Source organism: Emys orbicularis, chromosome 9, assembly GCF_028017835.1.
Source record: "Emys orbicularis isolate rEmyOrb1 chromosome 9, rEmyOrb1.hap1, whole genome shotgun sequence".
Lineage (NCBI taxonomy): Eukaryota > Metazoa > Chordata > Testudines > Emydidae > Emys > Emys orbicularis.
Genome location: NC_088691.1, coordinates 89,411,782 through 89,437,131, shown reverse-complemented (window position 1 = coordinate 89,437,131; position 25,350 = coordinate 89,411,782). Strand labels below are relative to the sequence as shown.

Below are 25,350 nucleotides of genomic sequence, written 5' to 3'. Positions count from 1 at the left end.
TCGGGGCCACGCCCCCTCCTCCGGACCGGCACTCCGATTGGGCTAGCTCTCCACCCGCTCCTCCTCTAACTCTTCTCGCTCCCGCCCCCGTCCTCCCCCTCGCATTGCCTTGTGGGAGTTGTAGTTCTTCGGAACTGCACTACAGGTCCCAGGGGCCCATGCGGCTGCGGGCTGGTTCCGGACAACGCCTGGTGTGTGGTAACAGCGGCGGACGCTTCCTTCTCGGCAGGCACTTCCGGCGCGGTAGCGGAGCCCACTCAAGAGCGTTAAAGTCCCCGAGGGGAGGGGGGGAGGTAAGGTACCGGACTGTGTATGCCCCCTTTTCGGAGGGTGGGGAGGAGGCGCTCGGCTCCCACGGGCCGGGCAGGGTCACTACTGTGTTTTCCTAGGGCCTGGTGATTCCCTCGCGGCTACGCTGCGTTAGGGGCGTAGGACGCTTTGGAGAATGCGGGCCCCGGCTGAGGGCCTCACTCAGAGGGGCTGTGGGTCTCCGGCGGGGTGGGGGCGGTCTCTGGGGCCTGGCAGTTCGGGAGCCGCTGTGGGGGAGGGGCTGGTAATGCCCTAGGATGGGGGAGGGGTCTGGGATCCCAGGGGTGGGGGCGGGCATCTCCCCGCCCTGGCAAACAGCAGCAGGCGGAGGGGGTCAGCCAGCGGCTGGCAGGTGTACAGCCAGACCCGGGCCCTGAGAGGCTGCCCTTCGGCCCTATCGCAAGGCTTCACCTCTGCCCCCCCTCTGCGTGCCGGAGGCCAAGGCTTTCCAAAGGGGCTAGTGATGCTGTGTGGCTATTTCCCCTCCCCCCACATTTTGAGACCTCTTTAAGGGGGCCCGATTTTCGGATTTAGCAGTTTCTGAAAGGCAAGTTGGGCACCTTCCCTCACTTGCGAAAATCTTGGCCTGGGTGTGTATCTTGTGTGTCCTTGGCATGTAATATTTTAAAAGGGGGCTTTGGTTTGATTTACAAATGTAGATTTTATAAAATATTTATTAAATCTAATGATGGGAGTCATTCATAACTTCCTTTTCGTAGTCTTTGTAACTCCAGTCTTGCAGTAGTGTGCATGAGAAGCAGAAAGTGAAACTGACGTATTTGTTATCCAAGTTGAATAAAATGCAAAAAGTAAACAGCATAAATGCTGATGTGTTTTTCCAGTATAATAATTAAAGAGGAACTTAAGGAAATTTTAAAACAAATAGTTTATAACCTGGCTGTCCCTTTAAACAGCACATCTGACTGTCAAGGCTGGTTGACTTCCCTCCTCCAGCCAAACAGTATCAGGGCCAAGCCTCTGTGTTGCTTCTGTATCACAGGAAATAAGATCACCTGAAGAAGAGCTGTGTGCGCCTTAAAAGCTTGTTTCTCTCACCAGCCAAAGTTGGTCCAATAAAGGTATCAGAGGGGTAGCCATGTTAGTTTGTATCCACAAAAACGAGGAGTCCAGTGGCACCTTAAAGACTTACACATTTATTTGAGCATAAGCATGGTATCTGAAGAAGTGGGTTTTTTACCCACGAAAGCTTATGCCCAAATAAATGTGTAAGTCTTTAAGGTGCCACCGGACTCCTCATTGTTTCCATAAAAGATAACCACCTTGTCTAAGCCTCACAATATCAATTTACTTGGTGGGTTGTGGTATCATTGAGGTTAGTTTTAATTATGGTTTCTAAAATATATGCTGCATTTTAATTTCTAGAAGCATCTGATTAAATCACTGGGATAGAAACAATAGCTTTATGTTAAATTCCTGAAACTGCATAGGGAGGGAGAACTTGATAAAGGAACTGATGAGTACTGTCACCTTCACCACGTTCATTGCTGTGGTTGCATTGCATCCATGCCGATAATTTGTTGCTTGACTAAATAGTGGTGATGTGATCTTTGCTAATTCTTTTAGGTTTTGTAATCATTTTAATTTGGTTAGGTACAAAAATTGGAGCCCAGTTTAAGATGGCTTTCTTGTGTAAGTGATAGATAGAGATAAACACAGCCCATTTTTAATATATCTGCCTTTTGACTGTCTGAGGTGCTAATCTCACATTGAAGTTCACTATTTCAAAATAATGTATGGAGATGGGAGTGAATTGCAAAACGGATAAGATTCATAACAGTTTTAATGAAGCTGACTGGTAGATTTTCGTGTTTCCTGTAAATTGTTCGCACAACTTCTTAAATGGTGGCACTCAGCCACATTCACAACAGTGAAGTGTACCTAATTTCCAATATGCAGTTGCATTTTTATCACAAGTAAACCCAATTATAATTACTTGTATATATGTTTTCTATATAAATGTCTCTATACCTGATTGTTTTTTTGTCAGTTTTGCCATACACATACAACTTTTTTGGAATAGCTTATTGCCATACAGTTTCTCAAGTATAGCCTCTGCTTAGGTGGCTCTTTATTTTTGGAAAGTGTTTGGGCAAGCCAGTTTTGAAACTTTAACAGGGTATTATTTCACTTTCTGATAACATTCTTTTAGTCCCCTGATAAATGAAACTGCTTGGTGTGTGAGGCAGGGGAGGCCAGAATCTATACAAATGAGTGCATATTCCGTTTTCATTTTATTTTTGCCCAGTTAGACTGGCAAAGTTACAGTGGTTTAACTTTTATTGATCTCATCAGGTTTATAATGACAGGTTTCAGAGTAGCAGCCGTGTTAGTCTGTATCCGCAAAAAGAACAGGAGTACTTGTGGCACCTTAGAGACTAACAAATTTATTAGAGCATAAGCTTTCGTGGGCTACAGCTGAAAGCTTATGCTCTAATAAATTTGTTAGTCTCTAAGGTGCCACAAGTACTCCTGTTCTTTTTTCAGGTTTATAATGTCATTCAGTGGTCATTTGCTCTACCTAAACTAAATTTTCATTCAATAAAAGAAAAGATCCTTCAAAAGTGAACTGATCATTAGGTTTGTCACAATTTTTCCTAAAACAAATAAACAAAAAATTGTTTAGTATAGTGGTTTATATTTTGTTCAGAGCTGGTTAATTATTTAGAAACTTAAATAAAGTTACTTTACTCATTAAGTTGGAACATGATTAAAACAAACCACATTTTACTATTTTTCATCAAATCACAAACATTGCCACCTGTCTTCACTTGGTGACTGAATCAAGCTCTTCCTGTTAGGAAATTTCTGATTACTCTGCAGATAAAAATAGGTAAGGGCCAAACTGCCTGATTCCATGAATGCAGGATAGGATCTAGTCAGGACAAATGCTAATTTGTTTCGAGTTGAGTTTAGGCCAGTTACAGTTTGATGTACTAGGGATGTTGGGGGTTCATTGTTCCTCAACCTGACCTTTTTTGAACCCTTATCTTTTTTCTGTCTAGAGAAAGTGAGAAAGAACTTGCTGCAGATTAGCAGTGCTTCCAATCGTTAGGGTAGGATGGTGGCTTCTCTGAGGATATTGTTATGCAGCGTCTGCTCAAGAAACGAACACTTGACATTGGGAATCTACTATATTATTGTCTGATGTCTAATCTTCCATTTTTGGAAAATATTATAGGGAAGGTTATGGTGAGACAATTCTGAGTACCTAGATGCCTCAGATGATCTTGACCTGAGACTGCACTGGTGGTATTGGGAGAACTCCTGCTGGTAATAGATGAAGATTTGTCTGCATGTTGATTAATACGTGCTGCTTTTGATATAGTTAATCATGAGGAGTTGATGAGATATAGCCTCATTTTTTCTGGATTTTTCTAAAAAGCGATGTCAGGCAACTGCTTTTCCATACCCCAGGGTGCTGTCATGTAGAATTCCACAGGGTTCTAACCTATCTTCCCACTTGGGAAGATTATTGAGGCGGTGTATGGTATGTGGTGTTTTCAGTACGCTGATGACATACAGCTCTAAACTTCCGCTGCTTAGCTTAATGTTTGGAGCATGGATGAAAATAAGCTGCTGAAGTTCAATCAGGGTAAGACCAAGGCAGTGCTGGTAATTTGAGGGAAGCGGCCAGAAGACAATTCAAAAAGTATCATGTCTCTCTTATTGAGGATTGAGATATTCTGTTTGTTAGTAGATCTTGCAAACTGGAGTTGATGGTAACAATGTTTAGGAATCAGAGGGGTAGCCTGTTAGTCTGGATCTGTAAACAGCAACAAAGAGTCCTGTGACACCTCATAGACTAACAGATGTATTGGAGCATAAGCTTTTGTGGGTGAATACCCACTTCGTCACTAATACCCACTAATTTAATGTTTAGGAAGACATTCCCCCCCCCATCTTTGCTTAGCTATGAGTTGGACCATTTTGTTTGGCTATGGATCTTGCTACTGTAATCCATGCCTTTGTCACTTTAAGGTTACAGTTTTGCTATACATGGGGTTACCTTTTAAGATGCACTGAACACTGTCAACTAGCAGGATGCAGCAACCTGAGTCTCAAGTGGTGTATCTTGTATGGAACACATGACATCAGTGCTTTGTGATATGCACTGAATTCTTCTTGATTTTCAGGTGGAGTTTAAGGTGTTGGTTTGGTGCTTGTGTTGACACTCCTCTGTATAAAGGAGTGGGAGCTGGGACAGACATTTTTTTGTGAGGAGCTCTCAGTTTTGGAGCACGCCTTTTTTCTCCCCTTCCCTTTAACCCTGCCATCTGAATAACTTCATTTTGTTAATCTTCAAGGTATGCTGTAATGCCTCTCTAGTTATCCAGGATATTGGGGTGGGAGCAGCACAATAAAGGCAGCTGTTTGCGATGGTATTGTTAGGACTTGATTTTTGTTGTTGTAGTAGGCTATTTTCCTGGTTTTGGAGTAAGGATAACCTGCTGATTTTACTTCTGACTTGACTGTATGTTTAATTTTTGGCAAATTCACCTACGGATTAGAATAGGTGTGTTTGTATAGATATAGATGTATGTATGCTTATATGTATAATAAGAATATATAGTAAGGTCTACTGGGGAGGCAATGTTCTAAGTTTTTTGTAAATTCAAACAAAAAAGAATCTGAACTCTGTTGGAAATCTAGAATTTCCATGAGCTTCATGGTAGCTGTGCTTGTAACTGAAGTGGGTTCCCAGGGTGTGCCAGAGATTTCCCATCCTACCTCATTTCCATTATTATGAGCCGTAGACCACTACTACCACCACATATACTACATGCGTTGTCCTGTGAATCCTCTACCACAGGGGTTCTCAAACATCAAACCCCCTTCTGGGGTCATGTAGTAATTTTTGTTATTAGGAGGGGGGACCAAAGGCTGAGCCTGTCCAAGCCCCACCACCCTGGGTGGGGGAGCCAAAGCCCAAGGGCTTCAGCCCCAGGCAGGGGAGCCCGTAACCTCAGCCCCACTGCCCAGGGTGGAAGCCCTCAGGCTTCGTCTTTGGCCCTGGGCCCCAGCAAGTCTAAGCCAACCCTGGCAACCCCATTAAAACCCACTTTGGTTTGGTCTGACCCACAGTTTGAGACCTGCTACTCTACCATACTGGTTCAGAGATTCAGTGTTGAGTCAATACACTTCCTCCTCCACCACCATGTTATGAGCTGGAGAGCCAACTTCAGCTAAACTCCTTGGAGCAGAGACAATGTCCTGTGTTTTTGCAGTGCCAGATGTGTGCTTAGCTCTCTAATTATCTTGTTCAGACTTCCTATTCTGGCTATCTCTATCCTAGGTTTTGTACTGGCTCTCATTACCATTCTAAGTACTTGTCCTTTTAGATGGGCATAGGTAATCCCTAAGTGACTTCTTAGATTCTTTGGCTATTCTTTTTTGGGAATGGAAGCTCTACTTGGGGTAGGTTTTTATTTTATTTTAGGGAGGCTGGGATTACTGGTTTAAATGTAATTGTGGAAAAGCTTCTATCAAGAAAGTCTTGTAGCATATCCTGAATATGATCACTGTCTGGGTTATTCTAATATCCTCTGGAAGTTTGTTCCTCAGCTAAATCCCCTCAACTGGGAGTGCCTTATCTCCTATTCACCTGCTTGATTCTGTGCTTTGTGATCTTCATTGTACCAGAGGAATGCAGCTGTCTTGGTTGCTCATGAACACGGAGATAGTCTCTACTGTAGCTGAGATCTGATCCATTAACAACTTTAAAAGTTAGAATCAAGTCTTTGAACTGGCAGCAGAAGCAGATTGAGTCAGTAGAGGGACTGGAATACAGGCTTGAATGCACACTGGTTTAATGCTTGGAGGAGGCAGACATCTGGAGTCTTTGTACTGTTTTCACATTCAGCATCTGGAAATTGCACTGTATGTATCCTGTTCATCCTCTCCATATGTGTTGAGAGTCCCTTTCTTTAGATATAATTGAGATCCTCCTTTACCCCATACACGGTATATGCATTGGCTATGCAGCACAGCTTACACTTAAGCCTGAGCATGCATTCTCCATGCAAAAAGCCAGTGGTGAGCTGGTTTGAATGCAGACTGCTTGTCAACCTTCCTTGTGTCTCAGGCAGTCTACAACTGCCAGCTTCTGCTTGCCATTTCCCTCAGATCAGTCACTAAGGCCACCTCTACACTACAAAGTTTTGTTGCCCACAGTTGTGTTGGTCAGGGGGTGTGGAAAAAAAACTCATCTCCTAGTCGACACAGTTATGTTGGCAAAAACCCTGGTGTAGAGATAGCTATGCTGACAGAAGAGATTCAACACCTTTTCAGATGATGTCCCTCCTAAAAAATAATAGTTATTTAATATAAAATGTTGCATGATCCTGCATTAATAAGATTTTATAACACAAAAGTAAGGCATGCAAAGTTAGGTGATAAAGGAGGTATGCAACGATTCTGCAATGAATAGCATTGAGATTATTACTGTCATTCTGTATTCGAGCTTTCCTGTTGGAATATTAAGAGAGAGATATAGATATAGATAGATAGAAAACTTTATTGTTATATCAACACCCATATTCTAAAACAGTTAACATGCAGCCCTAATTAACTTTGAAATGAGGTTATCATGGTTGATAGAAACCAGGATATGAGACAAAGTGACAGATGAGTAAGAAAAATGGACTGATCTGTTGACCTGTAATAAGACCATTAAAGAATGAATTCCCTTACTAAATTCTATATTTAAAAATCCCTTAATATTTGTTACAGATTTGATGTTTGAATAAAACACCCTTTCACAGATAAATCCTGAAGTTGGATAATATGGTACAGGTATTTAGTTCTATCATGTGAGTTTCTCATGAACCAGATAAAGTAGAGATATGAGTATTTCCCTTTCAATACAGTGCTCAGATGCAGATCTCCAAGTTAGATGGGTTGGGTAGGGTGGAGAACTTCTAAGTACCAGATTCAGTTACTGGAACAACTATTTTCCATTGAGCTAACATAGTTGCTGACACACCCTGAGTAGGAACAAGACATAAGATTTCTGTTTATTTAAAGGCAAGATGTCATATTGAGAACTGAGCTAGTCAGAGGAAGCCTGTAATAAGTATCTTTTTATGAGTGATTATTAGGATTCTATTGAAAATGAAACTAGATACATAGGTGTATAGATTAAAATTTGATTATATGTTTGTATTTCTATTATTTATAGTAATTGTACATCTTTAAATATATATTGCCATTTCAGGTCTATAATACATATGTGAATTATATTGTTATTAGAAATCTTATGTTTCTGCTCACTAGTGGTGGTGAGAGCTTCCAATATGAATCCTATAAGGGAAGAATTAATTCTTTCTCCTTTTCAGTACTTTTTTCAATAAAAGTTGTGTATGAGAACTTGAGATAAAGCTGTAGCCTTTCCAGTACTGCCTTGCTTATCAAAACAAATTCTTGGATGGGTTACAGTGACTTAAAATTTTAGAACTTCATTAAGTAGAAATCCCATTCACTGAGGGATTCTTTTCTTGTGAACGTAATGTTTTTTTGTTTTTTTTTTCTCTAATTATCATGCTATTTGAAACCGTTTGTAGTAACTTTTCATCTGAAAATTGTGGCAGTAGTTCAGTGTTTATAATATGTATTTTCCCTTCCCTCCCAGGGCAATTTATTTTTCAAGTCCTTTAAGTATTCTTGCACAACGAGGAAAAAGAACCACTTCAGTGAATGAGGAGTCTTTGCTTTTATAGCATTTTTCTTGAGAAGTGGATCTTTGAATGAGGATGACAATGGAAGAGATGAAGAATGAAGCAGAGACCACTTCTATGGTTTCCATGCCACTCTATGCTGTTATGTATCCTGTTTTTAATGAGGTAAGCTATGTTGTCCTGTTCATAGTGTAATACTCTGTTCTGACTTGGAGGTACCTAAAACCAAAAGGCAAGTGGCACACTAATACATGCTGTTTGCCTTGATATGCAAGGATGTCCTACCAAGCACTCAAGTCCAACGTTTACCATACGTTCTTCTTTTGTATTTCTTCATCCTTCTTATCCTTGAAAGCCATCAGCAACCTTTAACATAATCTTCAACAATTTAAGTTTTTTCCTTTTTTCCCTGATCTTTTCCTTAACTCTGGTTTTTCAGAGAGAAGGAGGACCTTGAGCGAGAGATCAGGCTGCAAGTATAAAAAACGTAAATTTAAAGTAGCAGTTGATTTCTCCCCTCCCCCTCCAATTTTAGAAATGAGGAAAGAGTAGGATGCAGCCTGTCCGTGTAAAGTAATACCTATTTTAGAGAATACTGTTCCATTGGGACAATTATTTCAATGCCTCAGTTTGTGACTTGGGAAGTAAAGATGGGATTTAACAGCAAAATATAATTTTAAATTAAAAGAAAATGATCTCGTGGTGCTAGAAATCTGTGCATTTTGTTGTACTCGAAGCAAAGCTGAACACCTAAATGGTTTGATTACTGCTTATAAAATTAGATTTTTTGCTTGTTTAAGTGGTGGGAACCTGAAATAGATAGTGGTAATCAGTTTCATCACTGATCACTGTAGTGCAGGGGTGGCCAACCTGTGGCTCCAGAGCCACCTGCGACTCTTCAGAAGTTAATATGCGGCTCCTTGCATAGGCACCGGCTCCTTGCATAGGCACTGACTCCAGGGCTGGAACTACAGGTGCCAATTTTCTAATGTGCTGGGAAGTGCTCACTGCTCAATCTCTGCCACATGCCCTTCCCCCAAGGCCCTGTCCCTTCCCACCCCCTCCCCCAAGCCTGCCATGCCCTCGCTCCTCTCCTCGCCCCCCCCAGAGCCTACTGCAGGCCGCGTGAGGGGGTGGGAAGGGACAGGGCCTTGGGGGAGGGGGAGGTTGCGGGGAGGGAGGGGAGGCGCTGATCAGCAGGGCAGCTGGCAGGCAGGGGGAGGGGGGAGTGGATGGGGGCTGCTGACATTACTGTGGCTCTTTGGCAATGTACATTGGTAAATACAGGCTCCTTCTCAGGCACAGGTTGGACACCCCTGCTGTAGTACATCACTGATCTTTTAATCAGAGTAAAATTTTAAAACTGTGTGTGGAAAATGGTGGATGAACAGACACTTTCCTGTAACATCAGAGTAACATAAGAACATAAGAAAGGCCGTACTGGGTCAGACCAAAGGTCCATCTAGCCCAGTATCTGTCTACCGACAGTGGCCAATGCCAGGTGCCCCAGAGGGAGTGAACCTAACAGGCAATGATCAAGTGATCTCTCTCCTGCCATCCATCTCCATCCTCTGACGAACAGAGGCTAGGGACACCATTCTTACCCATCCTGGCTAATAGCCATTTATGGACTTAGCCACCATGAATTTATCCAGTCCCCTTTTAAACATTGTTATAGTCCTAGCCTTCACAACCTCCTCAGGTAAGGAGTTCCACAAGTTGACTGTGCGCTGCGTGAAGAAGAACTTCCTTTTATTTGTTTTAAACCTGCTGCCTATTAATTTCTTTTGGTGACCCCTAGTTCTTGTATTATGGGAATAAGTAAATAACTTTTCCTTATCCACTTTCTCAACATCACTCATGATTTTATATACCTCTATCATGTCCCCCCTTAGTCTTCTCTTTTCCAAACTGAAGAGTCCTAGCCTCTTTAATCTTTCCTCATATGGGACCCTCTCTAAACCCTTAATCATTTTAGTTGCTCTTTTCTGAACCTTTTCTAGTGCTAGAATATCTTTTTTGAGGTGAGGAGACCACATCTGTACACAGTATTCGAGATGTGGGCGAACCATGGATTTATATAAGGGCAATAATATATTCTCAGTCTTATTCTCTATCCCCTTTTTAATGATTCCTAACATCCTGTTTGCTTTTTTGACCGCCTCTGCACACTGCGTGGACATCTTTAGAGAACAATCCACGATGACGCCAAGATCTTTTTCCTGACTCGTTGTAGCTAAATTAGCCCCCATCATGTTGTATGTATAGTTGGGGTTATTTTTTCCAATGTGCATTACTTTACATTTATCCACATTAAATTTCATTTGCCATTTTGTTGCCCAATCACTTAGTTTTGTGAGATCTTTTTGAAGTTCTTCACAATCTGCTTTGGTCTTAACTATCTTGAGTAGTTTAGTATTACCTGCTGTAGAAACAGCAGGTAATTCATGGATCACTTCAATTGTTTCATATTCAAGTTGTGCCTTAAGATCGCTGTATTGACAGCAAAGGTTATCTGCAAATGTTGCATAGGTGGGAAATTTAACTCTGAATACAGGGCTAATCCAGAAATGTGGCAAAATAATTGCTGAATTATCAAAGTTAGACATATTTTCTAGTCCATCAGTAACTAGGCAGGGTATTAAACAGCAGCTATTAAAGTTAAAAACATTAACTTCTGTAGAATCAGAGAAATTCCATTCAAGAGTATTAAAAGAATTGGCCAAGGAACTCTTTGATTTTTAATGAATCTTGGATCATTAACTTTATTCCAGTTCTCTAGAACTTCCCTAAAGTCATAACGATATTTTAAAAGGTTATATGGCATTCCTGGGTAACGAGGCCAGTTAGGATGACATTGATCCCAGGCAGAATCATAGGCTGATATGGGACAATCAGTAAAGAAATAAAGGGTAGTAGCATAAATAATGCCAATCAACATGGTTTATGGAAAAGAGGTCTTGTTGGATAAACTTAGTATTTATTGATGTGATCACAAATGTGGTTGATAATGTACTTTCCCTTCTTTGACTTAGTTCCATGTGGTATTCTGATTTTTTTTTTTTTTTTTTTTTAAAGAAAAAGAAGCACCATTCAAAATTAATGAAGCCCATATTCAATAGATTGAAAATTGGTTAACTGATTGTAAAAAGAAACTAAATGGGGAGTTGTCATCTCAGGGATATGGTGTTTCTAGTGGAGTCCTGCAATGATCTGTTTTGAATCATTACTAATTAGTATCTTTATCGATGATCTAGAAAAAAGGATAAAATCATTACTGGTGAAATTTGTAGGTAACACAAAAATTGGAGTGATAAATGAGATAGAAACAGATCAGTTATATAGACTGACCTGGATCACTTGGAAAGGTGGGCCCATTTGAACATTTGTTTTAATACAGCCCAATACAAGGTTATACATCTAAGAACATAGGTCTTACAGGATGGGAGACTATTCTGGAATGTAGCTACACTGAAAAGAACTTAGTGGTCATGGTAGACGACAGTTGAATGAGTTCCCAATGTGATACTGTAGCTAAGAGGATGAACATGATCCTTGAAGGCTTAATGAGGGAAAGAGAGATGTGATATAACCTCTGTACATGGTATTAGTGAGACTTGGTGGAATAGTGTGACCAATTCTGGAGTCCACGCTTGAAAAGGATATTGAAAAATTGGGAGGGTTCAGAAGAAAGCTACAAGGAAGATTTGAGAGCTAAAAACATGCCTTAAATAATAATAATATATGGAGATATACCTATCTCATAGAACTGGAAGGGACCCTGAAAGGTCATCGAGTCCAGCCCCCTGCCTTCACTAGCAGGACCAAGTACTGATTTTGCCCCAGATCCCTAAGTGGCCCCCTCAAGGATTGAACTCACAACGCTGGGTTTAGCAGGCCAATTCTCAAACCACTGAGCTATCCCTCCCCCGTAATGCGGCTTAATAAGGTCAGTCTTTTTAATTTATCCAAGGTTATGAAGTGACATTAACACGGTCTATAAATACCTATAGGAGAAGAGATCCAGTAGTAGGGGAAGCCCTTTAATCTAGCAGAAACAGGAATGATGAGAGCCAATGGTTGGACTCTGAAGCTAGATAAATTCAAACTAAAAATAAGAAGCAAATTTTTAACTTCGAGGCTAATTATTTTTTGTAACAATTTACCTAGGGAATGCGATGGATAAATATCTTTTTAAGGTATGCTGTAGCTCAAACAGAAGATACAGGTGTGATGCAGAAGCTATTGGTAGAAGTTCTTTGGGCCTATCTTATGTAGGAGGTCAGACAAGATTATCATAATGCTCCCTGTTGGCCTCAAAATCTGTGAAAGCAGATGTTGTTGCAACAATTAAACTGGCTAAAATGTAAAACTGGTGAGTGTATGTATTTGTCCTGTGACTCTATGGTCTCAATTAATGGTAAGGCTTATCTTGTTGAGGGAATAATGATCCTAGGAGAATCTGGTAGAAATAAATATAGACAACACACATGCACAAATTGAAACTTAGAAAAAACAAACAACAAAAAACTTGTTACTGGCATGAGTAATTTGAGTTTAGTTCTTTTTGCTGCTGCTTAAAGTTCTAGTTTGAATAAGATGAAAAGGACTAACATTTTCCTTGGCATAGTTTACCCTAGAAGATTAAGTATTATGCATATTCCTGCTACTGCATGATACACTTTGTAGTCTTCATGCCTATGCTGAATTTTGTCAATCCTTTGTGATAATTGTTCACAATTCAAAATGAATTTTTACACTCTGCAAGTTCCTAAGACAGCAATATGTGCTAATACTTAATTTTGTTTTAAATAACAATATGCAACCCAGTTTTACTGATTTGACATATCCCATTATCTTCCCAGTATGGACCGGATTCAGCTGAGGTGATGTCCTTGAGGTTGGCAGTAAACTTGCTTTATACAAAGTGAATATTTTATTTTTATAAAGGCCCAATTAAAACATTTTGGATGATAATTTTAATCTAAAATGTAACTTTCTATATTGTAAGATTAATGTTAGTTCTGAACTGAGACATCTTTTCCCCAATCTGGGCCATGTCTCTTCCTGCAAATACTGGCAGTAATTTAGACTTGTTCATGGGGCTCTGGGTTTTGGTCAAACTCCTTCTGTCTTTGGGTCAAATTCTCTGAGTTCAGGAGCACACAGTGGAGAATCAACACTCCTGCCTTATCCATTAGCATTACAGTTTTTAAAGCTTATTTTGGGACAACAGTGAGCAAAATCTTCTCTTCTCACTGGTTGGATTTCCAAGCCTCTGTCCCTCAATTGAGACCACCCACTGAGTGCCTCTTGTTTGTTCTATCCTTCCCCATTATGGCAGAAAAGGCCAAACAGAAGCTCAGAGGTAACTACTGACTTTTCTTGTTCTGATGAAATTCATGTTACTAATGATTCTAAACTTTCATTGCAGCTAGAGCGAGTAAATCTATCTGCAGCTCAGACCCTGAGAGCAGCTTTTATTAAGGTGAGAAACTAATAAAGAATGATTAAAAGTTGTGTGTGTCACTCAAAAACACTATAAATAAATTTTTGAAACACAGTTTAAAATAAATGTGTTTTCAGCTTTATTGCTCTATTTTCCCTTTGTGCCATCTTGTTTTAGAAGCAGTATTTGGTAAGAATCAAGTGGCCTACAAGGAGAGTACCCAGCTTCCACTTCTTTGAAAAGGCTAATGGATTGGGCTGTCTCAAACTTGTATGATTGGTTTTAAAAGTTTGTGTTATTCTGTACTGGACTCATGGGGGAGATGGAGTTATTTTGTGTAATTGCTAAATGTACTGATATTAAGTACTTTTGATAGTAAAAACCTTAGAAGATACTTGTAAAAATCATCATTAGTATAGACTTACTATCAACTGCTACTTCACATTCAATGAACAGTAGGAGATGGTGGATTGTAGGTTCTGAACACTCTGCTCATTGCCTAAGACAGACAAACTCTATCTCCAGTAAAACATTTCAGTGGAAATTCTGCAAGGAGCCTCTTGAGTTTTCCTTCTTCTCTGTATGTGGTTCTCGTCTCTCTCCTCCCCCTCCCCCCCCCAACCCCCACGAATGACAGGAGGTAAACTAGCTCTAGGCTCGTTAATTTTACTGCTTTTATAGATTATACAGATGAAATCTTGCCTGGAATTAAGATGGAAAAACAATGTTGAAACTTAAAACAAATTCCTTGTGCGGTAGGCCTGAGATTCTGTGCTGTGCCTCTAAGGATATGTCTGCACTGCACACTAAGCCCCACTGCTGCCCACACCCAAATCAGTCTGACTTGGGTCAGCAAGCACTCAGGACCGGAGTCCTAGAAACCTGCTAGGGCAGGGGTGGGCAAACTTCTTGGCCTGAGGGCCACATCTGGGTATGGAAATTGCGTGGTGGGCCATGAATGCTCACAAAATTGGGGGTGAGGGCTCCGGCTGGGGGTGCGGGCTCTGGGGTGGGGCCAGACATGGGGAGTTCAGGGTGCTGGAGGGGGCTCCAGGCTAGGGCAGAGGGTTGGGGTGCAGGAGGAGTTGAGGGCTCCATCTGGAGGTGCAGGCTCTGGGGTGGGGCCAGGGATGAGGGGTTTGAGGTACAGGAGAGGACTGGGGATGGAGCAGAGAGGTTTGGAGTATGGGAGGGGGCTCTGGGCTGAGGCAGGAGTTTGTGGTGTGGGAGGGGGCACGGGTTCCAGGGTGGAGCCAGAAATGCAGGAAGTTCATTACCTTCTTGAAATTCCAACTCTGCGGTTGGGCTTGGTCTTAAATGCATTAATCAAACTATTAATACACGAGCATAATTTAAATTTGATAGAATCAGGGGCACATTTCCTTAGCTAGCTTCTGCAACCTAGGTGTTAGATCCTTCTGAACATAGATTAAGATTCAGTTTCTGGTGTCATCATATTGTGCTGAAATATAGGAGGAACTGTTGGTGAGTCACATCCCTTGCATCTCAAGCACCTGGTGCCTACATAGATTATAAATAGTACTTGATTTCTGCTCTAAAACACTGATATCTAGTGGCCTGAAGACCAATTTTCATCAATGAGACAACTTTTATTGCAGTACAGTTTTCATTGTTGCCTTGGTTTGACTTCATTGAAGTTCAGCTGCTCTCTCACTGGGGCTGTAGATGTATTTTGGAATGACATTCTGGAATTTCCTGATTAAACAAGTATGTATATGGAGAGGGGAAATTGCAGTGATTATAGTGGAGGCATTAAACTACAAACTCTTCTGGGCAGGGCCTTTCTGTCTTTTCTGTAAAGAACTATATATGTTTGTAGTGCTAAATAAAACCATAGCAATAAGCAGACAAATCGATTTGTGTGCGGACAGAAGAGGACCTTGAGACACAGCCTGGGCTTAGTGTGCAGTGTAGACATACCCTTAGAGGCACAGCACATTGTTACAATACCGTTGCTATTGCTTGTTAGCAGCAAATATATCATGAAAGTATTATCTCAAAAAATACAACTGAATAGTGAGATACTTCACTTGATATAGGGCTTAGAATGTGCTCTGCTGTACAGAATGCTGTTGGCCATCCCTTGTAATTGGCAATCATTTAAAAAATATACAGTGGAAGTAATAGCATTTGATAAGTCTCTATATATACCGACTATCCTGAGAAATCTAATTCATATTCTCTAAAGAGTCCATTCTGTGCAGGATTTTCACTTCAGAGTCTTAGCTTTTTCATGTGAGACTAGTAGTTCACTAGCTTTTAAAGTTCTCTGATCCTGAGGGTAGCAGTAACCAGGTAGAGCATGAACTAGGTACTCTGTGGAGTATAAAAGCTGCCCTCCAAATGTTCCAATCAGTTTCTTCTTGACCATGGTTGGAGAAGGAGCTCCTTACAGGACACTGGCCTTGAGTTGGTCATTTTTCCACCTTTTCATGGGATCCCAGCAATGTCTTATTGGCTGTCCACCTGCAGTAACCCTGACTTTCAGCCAGGTCTGATATGGTGGTTGTATTTTTGAAGCCTTTTCATCAGGTGATTTGATACCTTTTTAAAAAAAAAATTCTTGGTGCCAGGAGTCACTGGCATTTTTTTGGCGTTCTAACATGCATTTTTTCTTTTGGCCAGAGCCTCAGCACTACTTCAGCATTCTCTACTAAATGTACAATGCTCCAGTGTCAGCATTGTTCTCTGTCTATCAGCACTTGAGTCTAGATGCTCTGGTATCAGATTTGTTAGGCATCTCAACACCTTCCATCTCAACGCCTTGTTCTATACCTGTCTCAGCACTTGTTCTATATATGTTGGTTCAGTGCTTTCCTCAATGCCCTTAAAGGCACAACGTACTGGTGTTTCTTTTTTCTTTATTTTAAGTAAGGCCTCTGAGACAGGAAGATGGATCATGGGTTCCAACCTTGTCAGTGCATGACAGACCAATGTCAAAAAGCTAGTGACCCTGTTTGTTCGCTCCGACTTCCTCTAAGTCAGCCCTGATGTACAGAAGGCCCACATATGTCTGTAGATGAGACGTAAAACGCTAAAGAAATGGGGGGAGTACCTTCAGGCTCTCTTTGAGGCATTCCCTGGGAGACTATTTGAGTCCAGTACTGAGGTTGGTCCAGAATGCTTTGAAGAGTAAAATCCTCAAAGCTAAAGCCCATCAGCCAAGTCTATTGAGTACTGAGATTCAGTGCCAGCGTTGCCAATATTGATGCAGACTTGGCTTCATCTTGTAAACCTATTAGGGTAGCTTTAATACCAAAGTGCTCTGTCTCCTCACCAGCAAACCTGAGGATTACAACTGCACGCAAGGGTCCCAAAAAACAAAAACAAAACCCTTAAGATGTAACCGTGAAAATCTTGCAAGATGATGGATTCAGAGAAACAGCATTACAGCTAAATAATCTTTTTTCCCCTCTGTGTTCCAGTCTAAAAGCTTTCCAGTTATTTTTTCTTGAGTTCTAATTAAATCCCAGCTGGTATATGAGTACAAAGCTATGAACTCTGATACTGGAATGGAGTTTTGGATAAGAAGTTTTCACTTACTATCAGTGCAGTATAGTGCAACATGCTGTTGTGAGACTCAAACATGACATAACTGGAATAAAATCAGACAGTAGAGATGTACTATCCATGTAATTCAAAAACGAAGAGGAGGAAGTCATCAGTGAAGGTGGATGGAATAATTGGTAGATGGATGGAAAAAATTAAATCCAAATGTATGACAGGAAAACATTATGACAGTTGACTTGTATAATAAGAAAATAGTACATATCTAGGCTGCTGGTGAGAGAACTGAGTTCAAAATAAAACTGATAATTTAACAGTATATAGAGAACTTTTATTGATTACATGGATAAAAATAGAATTAACATCTTATGCTTATAACAACAACTTAGTGTAAAAACATCTCTAATTTTTTGTATATTTCACCTTTTTAGGGGGTTCTGCTTTGTGTGTACTTTGTTTCTTAGGACTGTGTTCTTGTAAGATGTTTGAATATTATGTGGTAATGATTTTGAAAATATTTTAAACAAAAATATAAATCCAAAATAAATCTTAAGACATGTGGGAGGGTGAAATATTGTATTCGACCCAAGGGGTAATAACGTTTTTGTGTTTAGTGCAACTAAATTAATATTTACATTTAAGGATTATTGAGTTTAAATAACAAAATCTCTTTATAAAGGGAATATATTGTAATAGTAGGTGGTAGGGACTAAAGTAAACATGAGTAGTGGAAAATAATTAAAATACAAGAAGGAGCAATAGCCATGTATGAAGCCAGTTATTGGATTATGCAGATCTGTTGTAACACCTGCAAAGAGTGTCATCTTCTGTTACTGACACTCCATTAGAAGAAACACTGAAGCATTTGAAAAGCTATGAAAAAGTAATACTAGTGATATGTGAGAGTTATGAGGACAAATTGAAAATCACAATATCTGTGTAATCTGAAAAAAATATAGTTGAGAGGAATTAAGTAGAAATATATAAAATGTCTTCTCGCCTGCTATGTCAATATAATTTTAATGTTTTCAATTTTTATTCAGAGGGTAAAACCAGGTAAAGGGAGAGTGTGAGATACTCATAAATACTTTTCATGGAAATGGGTGAAACGACTTATTGGGAAAAATTGCTGATGCAAAAACTCTTCAGTAGTTCAAGAAACATTGATGCGATCGTGGAAAAATACTTTACAAAGTGGTCTGCTGTTATGAGTCTATTCAACTTCTCTAGTCCCTAATAATTTGATCTTGTATGTACAATCTGTTGTCCCATTGAAATCTATCTTTATGCTTTAAAATGTCACTCAAGTCCTAAATATTTCTTAATCAAAATGTTCTTTATAATATAGGCTGAAAAAGAAAATCCAGGTCTCACACAAGACATTATTATGAAAATTCTGGAGAAAAAAAGCGTAGAAGTGAACTTTACAGAGTCTCTTCTGCGTATGGCCGCAGATGATGTAGAAGGTATTTATCGTCTCTGGGAATGGGCGGTGGGAATTGCATTTAAACCCATGTTCTCTGATATTGATGGGTATAAGCCTACCTTTTGATGCTGTTTTTCAGAGACAAATGTTACATTAAATCTGAAAATTAGCATAGAAAATCTGTCAGTTTTATTTTTCGGGACAGGTTTCATCTTAGTGAGCATTTTTTTACAAATCCTGTTTCAATATAGTAAAAACCGTATTATAATGAGCACTTATGGTGGCATGGGTATTTTATTGGACATAGTAATTTAACTTTCATATTTATTATACTCTGTAATTCTAAAAGCATAATTCACCTCTGCAGTGAAAATGATAAATTATTAGAATGTACAGTGCATGTTATTCACTCAGTATAGCATGAAATCTGTCTTTTCTACAAGTTAGGAGGCAAAATGTTCTTTCTAATATGGTGGTATTTTTTCCCCATAGAACCAGGAATTCACTGTAAGAGGGTTTCACTCCGTTTGGTAAACTTTTTTCATACTGTATTGGATTAGCACAATGCAGTCATTCTGTTCAGTGGATCTTCCCTGGATTATGTTTTTTGTAAATTACATTAAAATAATGAATGTTCTGGATTTTTTGGATTGAGTGGATAAATCAAGTAAAGGCATTTATAACAAACAGACTGTGCTTCTATCAATATAGAAATCCATTGCACATGCATAATGCTGGTCTGTGTACCTTTTTTAAAATAGAACTTTGAAGTACTGATGGAACTTTATGAATAGCAATATCCACAGTGTCACTAGAAATATACTTGAGGGTAATAGTTTCTTGTTTTTTTTTTTTTTTTTTGCCTATCAGAGTATATGATTGAAAGGCCAGAGCCAGAATTCCAAGACCTAAATGAAAAGGCACGAGCACTTAAACAGATTCTCAGTAAGATTCCCGATGAGATCAACGATAGAGTGAGATTTCTTCAGACAATCAAGTAAGTGCTGCATTCTGTATTTATCTGCAGATCAAGCTGGAAGCCTTGACTTGGATATTAAGATATTATTATATGTGTTTTAGTGATGTGATATAGTACTTTCAGTGCTCCTTGAGCTTTTGGCAGTACTATGCTCCTCTAGAGGAATGGACCAGCCTGTTCAGAGAGCATGACTGGTGCCTGGCTCTATCTATTGCCAACTGGAAGCAGGAGTTGGGGAGCATACATTGCATCTCTGTGTAGCATGTGGAAGAAGTACTGGTGCATTAAGATACTTTGTACTACTTTTGCTTGTGCTGCACTTCTTTTGTGGCTAAATAGGACTTCAGTTTCCATGATCATGAAAAGTCAAACTACAACCAATCTTGCTTATATATTAAACAATAGTTCTGTTGTAATGTGTGACAAATACCTTTACAATATTCCATTTAGGCATAGAGACTGTGTGTCATAGAAGTAAAATATAAATCACAGTACTAATAAATATAGGACAGGATTGATTATGTAGGTAGTAAATAATTGCATGAGACTAACAGTGTTACTACCATGACATTGATTTGTTCTGTGGTCTTAGGCAAGTTAACATAACATCTGTTGTGTGAATAAGTTAGTTAATGTCCATGAAATATTATAATAATAATAATAATAATAATAATGCTATATGTGCTAACAGTTGCTAACTTAGTACAAGATGCAGCTTATTTGAGAATGGTTGAATCTATAGTTACATGGTTCGCCTAATATGATGATATAATGCTATTTAATTTGTACACTTTATATTTCAATTACTTGCTTTTTGGGTTTTTTTTTTTTATGGGGATTTTGAATGCACAGATGGGGCAATACTGGCTGGTGAGAGATTTTAGAGGGGTTTGTGTAATACATAATGTATAAATCTTACAGCTGAATTTTATTGGTTTTGAGGCTTTCCATACATGTTGTAATATCATGTATCCAGGTAAATGTACTATTGTATCTAAATGTCAATAGTTTTATCTTCCCTGACACCAACACAACTTACTATAGTATATGTGTATGTAGTGGATACTGATGGATGAAGGGGTAAAATTTTCTTAATGCTGATTGGCTTATATATGTCCATGTTTGTACTGCTACTTTTAAGTCCTTTTGTACTGTACTGGCTGAAAACTCCTGGCTTTATAAACAGCATTGGCTTACTATATTGGTTAACCATTCTCAATTTCTATTTCCATTACATATGTGGGTTTCATTTGTTTTTCCCAAGTGCTTGTCTTACAGTGTGGCAGTCTTCACTTTTCGAGCTTGACATTTCAATAAAAGGGTTGAGGCAGTGCCTTTGCTTTTTATAAAAGGGGGTGGGGTGAAGGAAGACATGTTCGTGTCCCAACAATACAGCAAGCTTGGGTTTGCTTGAAATTCACAAGCTAAGGGGAACAGTTATATAACTGAAAACAGCTAATGTTAAACATGAAACAAAAAGGGTCAGACAAAGATGTCATATCTATGCAAAAACTTAATCTTGATTAGTTGGGCTACTTTCAATGAACTCTGGATTCACTGTTCTGGACTGATACAATGATACAAAGTGTCAGCGATTTCTCAAGCAGGAAATAGCCTGTAGCACTCTATCAGAAGAGTACCTAGATCTCTGCATTCTGCTCAGTGACTAGGAAATGGGGTTATAAACATCCTGAAATGCAATTTTTAATTTTGGTAAGATAGTAGTAACATTGCATATAGAGTGTAATTTTTGGCATTTTATATAATGGTGTTTATAAAACAGTGCACACTATTGTAGAGTTTTGATATAAAGAAAATGGCACAACACAGTAACTACTCTCTTCTGACCACTCTTAGTACAATAAGAGAGATGCTAGCTGTTCTTGTTTCAAATTGATTTTAAATCCTGCAAAACTAGATACTGTTGTACACATTAGTCCTATGTGTGGGTTAGTGGCATCAAATTGCTTTCAAAGGGACTGGATGTAAACATTTTCTGCCTGGTAGTTTAATTTTTTTTGGTGTGATTGGGCAAGCTACAAGGAATCCCAAACTGTTTTGAGCCCCTTGGTATCCTAAGTATAAGGTACATAATGGATGATGTTTTTCATATTTGGAACAAGCATTAAGGATCTAATTCTGCTATTAGATCCATACACGCAACTACCCCTTAAATTGCTAGGAGCTGTTTGTGCATACTGAAGACACAGTTTGATTCTTACTGTTAAAACAAGTGAGTATATAGTATTGTTTAACATAGGTTTCCATATTATTGGGCAGATGCTAGCTTTCAGAGTATAAGGAGCACATTAAACTTAATTTGGATTTAAGTACTATATAATCTGATTAGTTCTTTACATTTGATCTTGCTGCATCATATCTACATTATTTCTATAAAATACTTTAAAAATAAGTATCAAATATGATTTTTTCCTGGAAGTTATTAAAATTCAGCATTAAATTAGGCTAACTTAAAATGTTGTGTGGTTTTTTTGTTTGTTTTTTTATCAAATAGGGACATCGCCAGTGCAATAAAAGAACTTCTTGACACAGTAAATAATGTCTTCAAGAAATATCAATACCAGAACCGGAGGGTATGTGAATTAAGATTTGCATGTAGTATTGTATTATTACTGCTAAATATAAATATGAAAGATCTTTCGTTCTTATAGTGTAAGGGTCAGTGGTAGAATTTAGCTAGTCATTTAGTGAGTCAGAAGGAAGTGTACATGAAAAGAAAAGATAAAGCAGTGTAACCAATTCAAATCTGTCACTAAGGCCATATACTTTTTTTCTATTTATTTCTTCCAGTATGCATGGGTTTTTAATATGTATAGATGTGTCAGTGTTGTATCATTTTAAAAATATTATATTAAAGTATAATGTGTCATTTTCTGGAAATGTCTGACAAGAAACTTAAATTCCATTATCACTTACCTTTTCATTTCAAAATGTTTTGAATTCCTGGATCTGCATGTCTTTAATTCAATCTTTTTGTTTTTGCTCCCTAGTCCTTTGTAGCTTGTTACTGATTAGTTACTATAAGTATGTTGTTCTGTAAAGGTATTGAATGAGATTTTTTTTTTTTTATTTAATTGTGGATTTGTATATTTTTAGGCACTTGAGCACCAAAAGAAAGAGTTTGTAAAATACTCCAAAAGTTTCAGTGATACTCTGAAAACCTATTTTAAAGATGGAAAGTAAGTATGCTTTTGAATGCAGCTTCCCAACAACAAATGTGTGTGTTCCCTTTTATGTGGTGTTTAAATTACTTGGGCTCTCATGGCCGTGGCATTTGTCTATCTTCATTTCTCCGTGTGTCTGTAAAGGGAGAATAAACCCATGAATACTTAAACATCAAGACAAAGTAATCAGGTGTGTAATTTAGAATATTGTGATTCACTTTCTATAGTATATGTAGCTATGAGAACAGGACAATAGTAAGGTAAGCCAACTAAAAATCTGCACAGATGTTTAATGTTTATAACTGGTGGTTTGTGAATGGCAGTTTGAATATAGATGTCTACATTTTGTATGTGCCTTCTAATTTTTCATCTTTAAAAAAAGGGGGCATTTCATCAAGGTTCATGTCTTTTTGTGTTTTGGAATCCACTTGTGCCATGGTATTTCACTGTCACTTACTGTTATGGAAGAAGATCTGATTTCATAGTCTAATACATGTCTTGGAGGCAGGAGGAATCTGCAACCTACTGGTATTGCTTGTCTGTCTCCATGCAGGAGAGCCGGCTTTCATTTTCCATTCTGTTGTGTCAAAGTCAACAAAGGCTGAGAGCATTGTGGAGACATTGCACCATTATATGAGGGATATTGTCCTCAAACCACAAGTGATCACCTCCCCGCTCCCTTTGAAATCAATGGTAGAAATGCCAAAATGATGCAGGACCCTGATAGTTTACATTTAGAAAATTCCCTTCATACGGCAATATCTCAAAGTACTTTTCAGATAATATAAGCACCAGTTAGATGTAGTCAGCAGACCAATAGGAGAAGAGAAGAAATTTTGGTCAAGGACATAGCAGCAAATTTCTACAGTTGATTAGATCATATAGAGATATCGAGATGTGTTTGGCCAATATTTATCTCATAACACACATTCACACAAGTGCATGGAATCTGTAATATTCATGCAGAGTCCACAATATGTTTTATGCCAGAGCTGAAAGATAATATTTGTGGTGAACTATATGGTGTTTCAACTACCTTAGGAGGAAGGGGAGAATCACTCTTGGTATTCCATTGTGGTTGCAGGGAATCTTTGTATTTGAACCAGATGCTAAGAGTGGCACGGACAGGATTCCCCCAAAATGTCTGTCACCAGCCTGAAGATGGTGACTGCAGTGCAGGGCCTTGAAGCTTGGGGGTTAAAAGTGTAGTTCTGAATAGAATGGTTCTTAAGTCTGTACTAGGAATGTGAAGAACACCAACAAACTGGATAAATAGCAAGCTTCCTATAATAATCAGACATCAGTCAGGAGATATAAATAAGATGCAGCAATCTGCTAATGATCGTATTCAGCTTTGAAAGGGTCTTCTAGTATAGGAATACGCCATAATATGCATGGTAAAATACATTTGAAAGTAACAGGCTTACACAAGTGATAGAAGGGCAAAATTAGCGTGGGAAACTAGAAACCTGGAATGATGATGATTAACAAAAGCTATCAGACCAAACACAAACACACACTAATAATTTACATTTCTGTGGTGCCTTTCTTCTGATAATCTTAAAGCATGGAAGAGCTAGTGCTAGGATTTGGAGAGTCTGAAAAATACTGCATGAGATCCCATCTGAGACTTGAATTACTGACTATGTTGGAATGCAAGAAGTGATATAACCTGCATAAAACTGGCCATGGCCCAAAGCAAGACTTTTTAAAAGGCACCAGAAAAAGTGCAACAATAAAGCAAACAAAATGACAGCAGTCTGACAAGTATGGATTAGGGAGGTGAAAAATCCCATCTGTGTTGACCTCATTCTGGTCTTTTTTTAAGTTAAAGATAACTGAGCAATGCTGAAGCAACGCAGTATAGTTGCCCTGTTGTATGGGGATGAGGGAGAAAATGGCAAATTAGTCAACATCCACTCCTGTTAACTTCAGCTGGATTTGTAAGTGCTCGCCACTTCTGAAAATAAGGCCTTTAATGACCACTGTTCCACTCTTTTCTAGCTAGCTTTGGGTTTTTAAACTAAATTTTCAGGAGCCAAAAGTATTGAAGATCCTACCATCAGTTGCTAGTGTTCTTTGCATGGGTAAGGCATACCTAGTCACCAGCTGTAAATTGAATGGAGGCTGCTATACTGCAAAACATCTGAATGTGCTTCACTGTGAGGTTTTGCTGAGCCAGGATGCATGTAGTTATCCAGATTTGGTACTAAAATTTACTGCATAAGCATTTTAAAGCAGTCTATATTTGTCTGAAACTGTTCTTGGTGTTGAAATATGTTTCTTTTCTTATAACAGGGCAATAAATGTGTTCGTAAGTGCCAACCGACTAATTCATCAAACCAACTTGATACTCCAAACCTTCAAAACTGTGGCCTGAAAACTGTATATGTTGAGAGTTGTACTTTTCAATGGTGGATAGGATACCTTTATATGTAAATTTTAAAGTTTTGACTGTATAAATTATCAGTCCCTCTTGAAGGGACCTAATGCAGGATTTCGAATGGGATTATTGCCATCTTACACCATATTTTTGTAAAACGTAGCTTAATCATAATCTCACGATGAAGATTTTGCATCACTCTTTGCTATTATCATTCTTTTCAGAATTATAAGCCAAAAGAATTTACGCCTTAATGTGTCATTATGTAACATTCCTTATAAGAATTGTAAATATTTGGTGTTCTATTTCTGACATTTTAACTTGAAAGCGAAAAACTGCAAGACTATGTATTTAACAATATTGGTGGCAAATATTCAATAAATAGTTTACATCTGTT

At 38.8% G+C, this 25,350-nt stretch overlaps 1 protein-coding gene across 3 annotated transcripts; it reads left to right on the top strand.

Moving 5' to 3' along the window:
- The first annotated feature begins 166 nt into the window (after positions 1 to 166).
- PDCD10 (programmed cell death 10) lies at positions 167 to 25,350 on the top strand. 3 transcript variants are annotated; one of them, XM_065410582.1, is made up of 9 exons: positions 167 to 298; positions 7,958 to 8,168; positions 13,438 to 13,491; positions 18,329 to 18,446; positions 19,277 to 19,403; positions 21,901 to 21,979; positions 22,503 to 22,585; positions 22,715 to 22,760; positions 24,869 to 24,954. In XM_065410582.1, the coding sequence occupies exons 2-8, from the start codon at positions 8,073 to 8,075 to the stop codon at positions 22,737 to 22,739; spliced, it is 582 nt and encodes a 193-aa protein (XP_065266654.1). In that variant the 5' UTR covers positions 167 to 298; positions 7,958 to 8,072; the 3' UTR covers positions 22,740 to 22,760; positions 24,869 to 24,954. The 3 variants fall into 3 exon arrangements, with proteins under 3 accessions (XP_065266654.1, XP_065266653.1, XP_065266652.1); XM_065410581.1 differs by lacking the exon at positions 22,715 to 22,760 and having other exon boundaries at positions 167 to 293; positions 24,869 to 25,350; XM_065410580.1 differs by lacking the exon at positions 22,715 to 22,760 and having other exon boundaries at positions 24,869 to 25,350.

Excerpts from the sequence above, each read along its gene's own strand:
- PDCD10 (XM_065410581.1), top strand. The coding sequence starts at position 8,073 with ATGAGGATGACAATGGAAGAGATGAAGAATGAAGCAGAGACCACTTCT. Across the intron at positions 21,980-22,502 it reads ATCAATACCAGAACCGGAGG|GCACTTGAGCACCAAAAGAA; the intron begins GTATGTGAATTA and ends GTATATTTTTAG. Across the intron at positions 22,586-24,868 it reads ACCTATTTTAAAGATGGAAA|GGCAATAAATGTGTTCGTAA; the intron begins GTAAGTATGCTT and ends TTCTTATAACAG.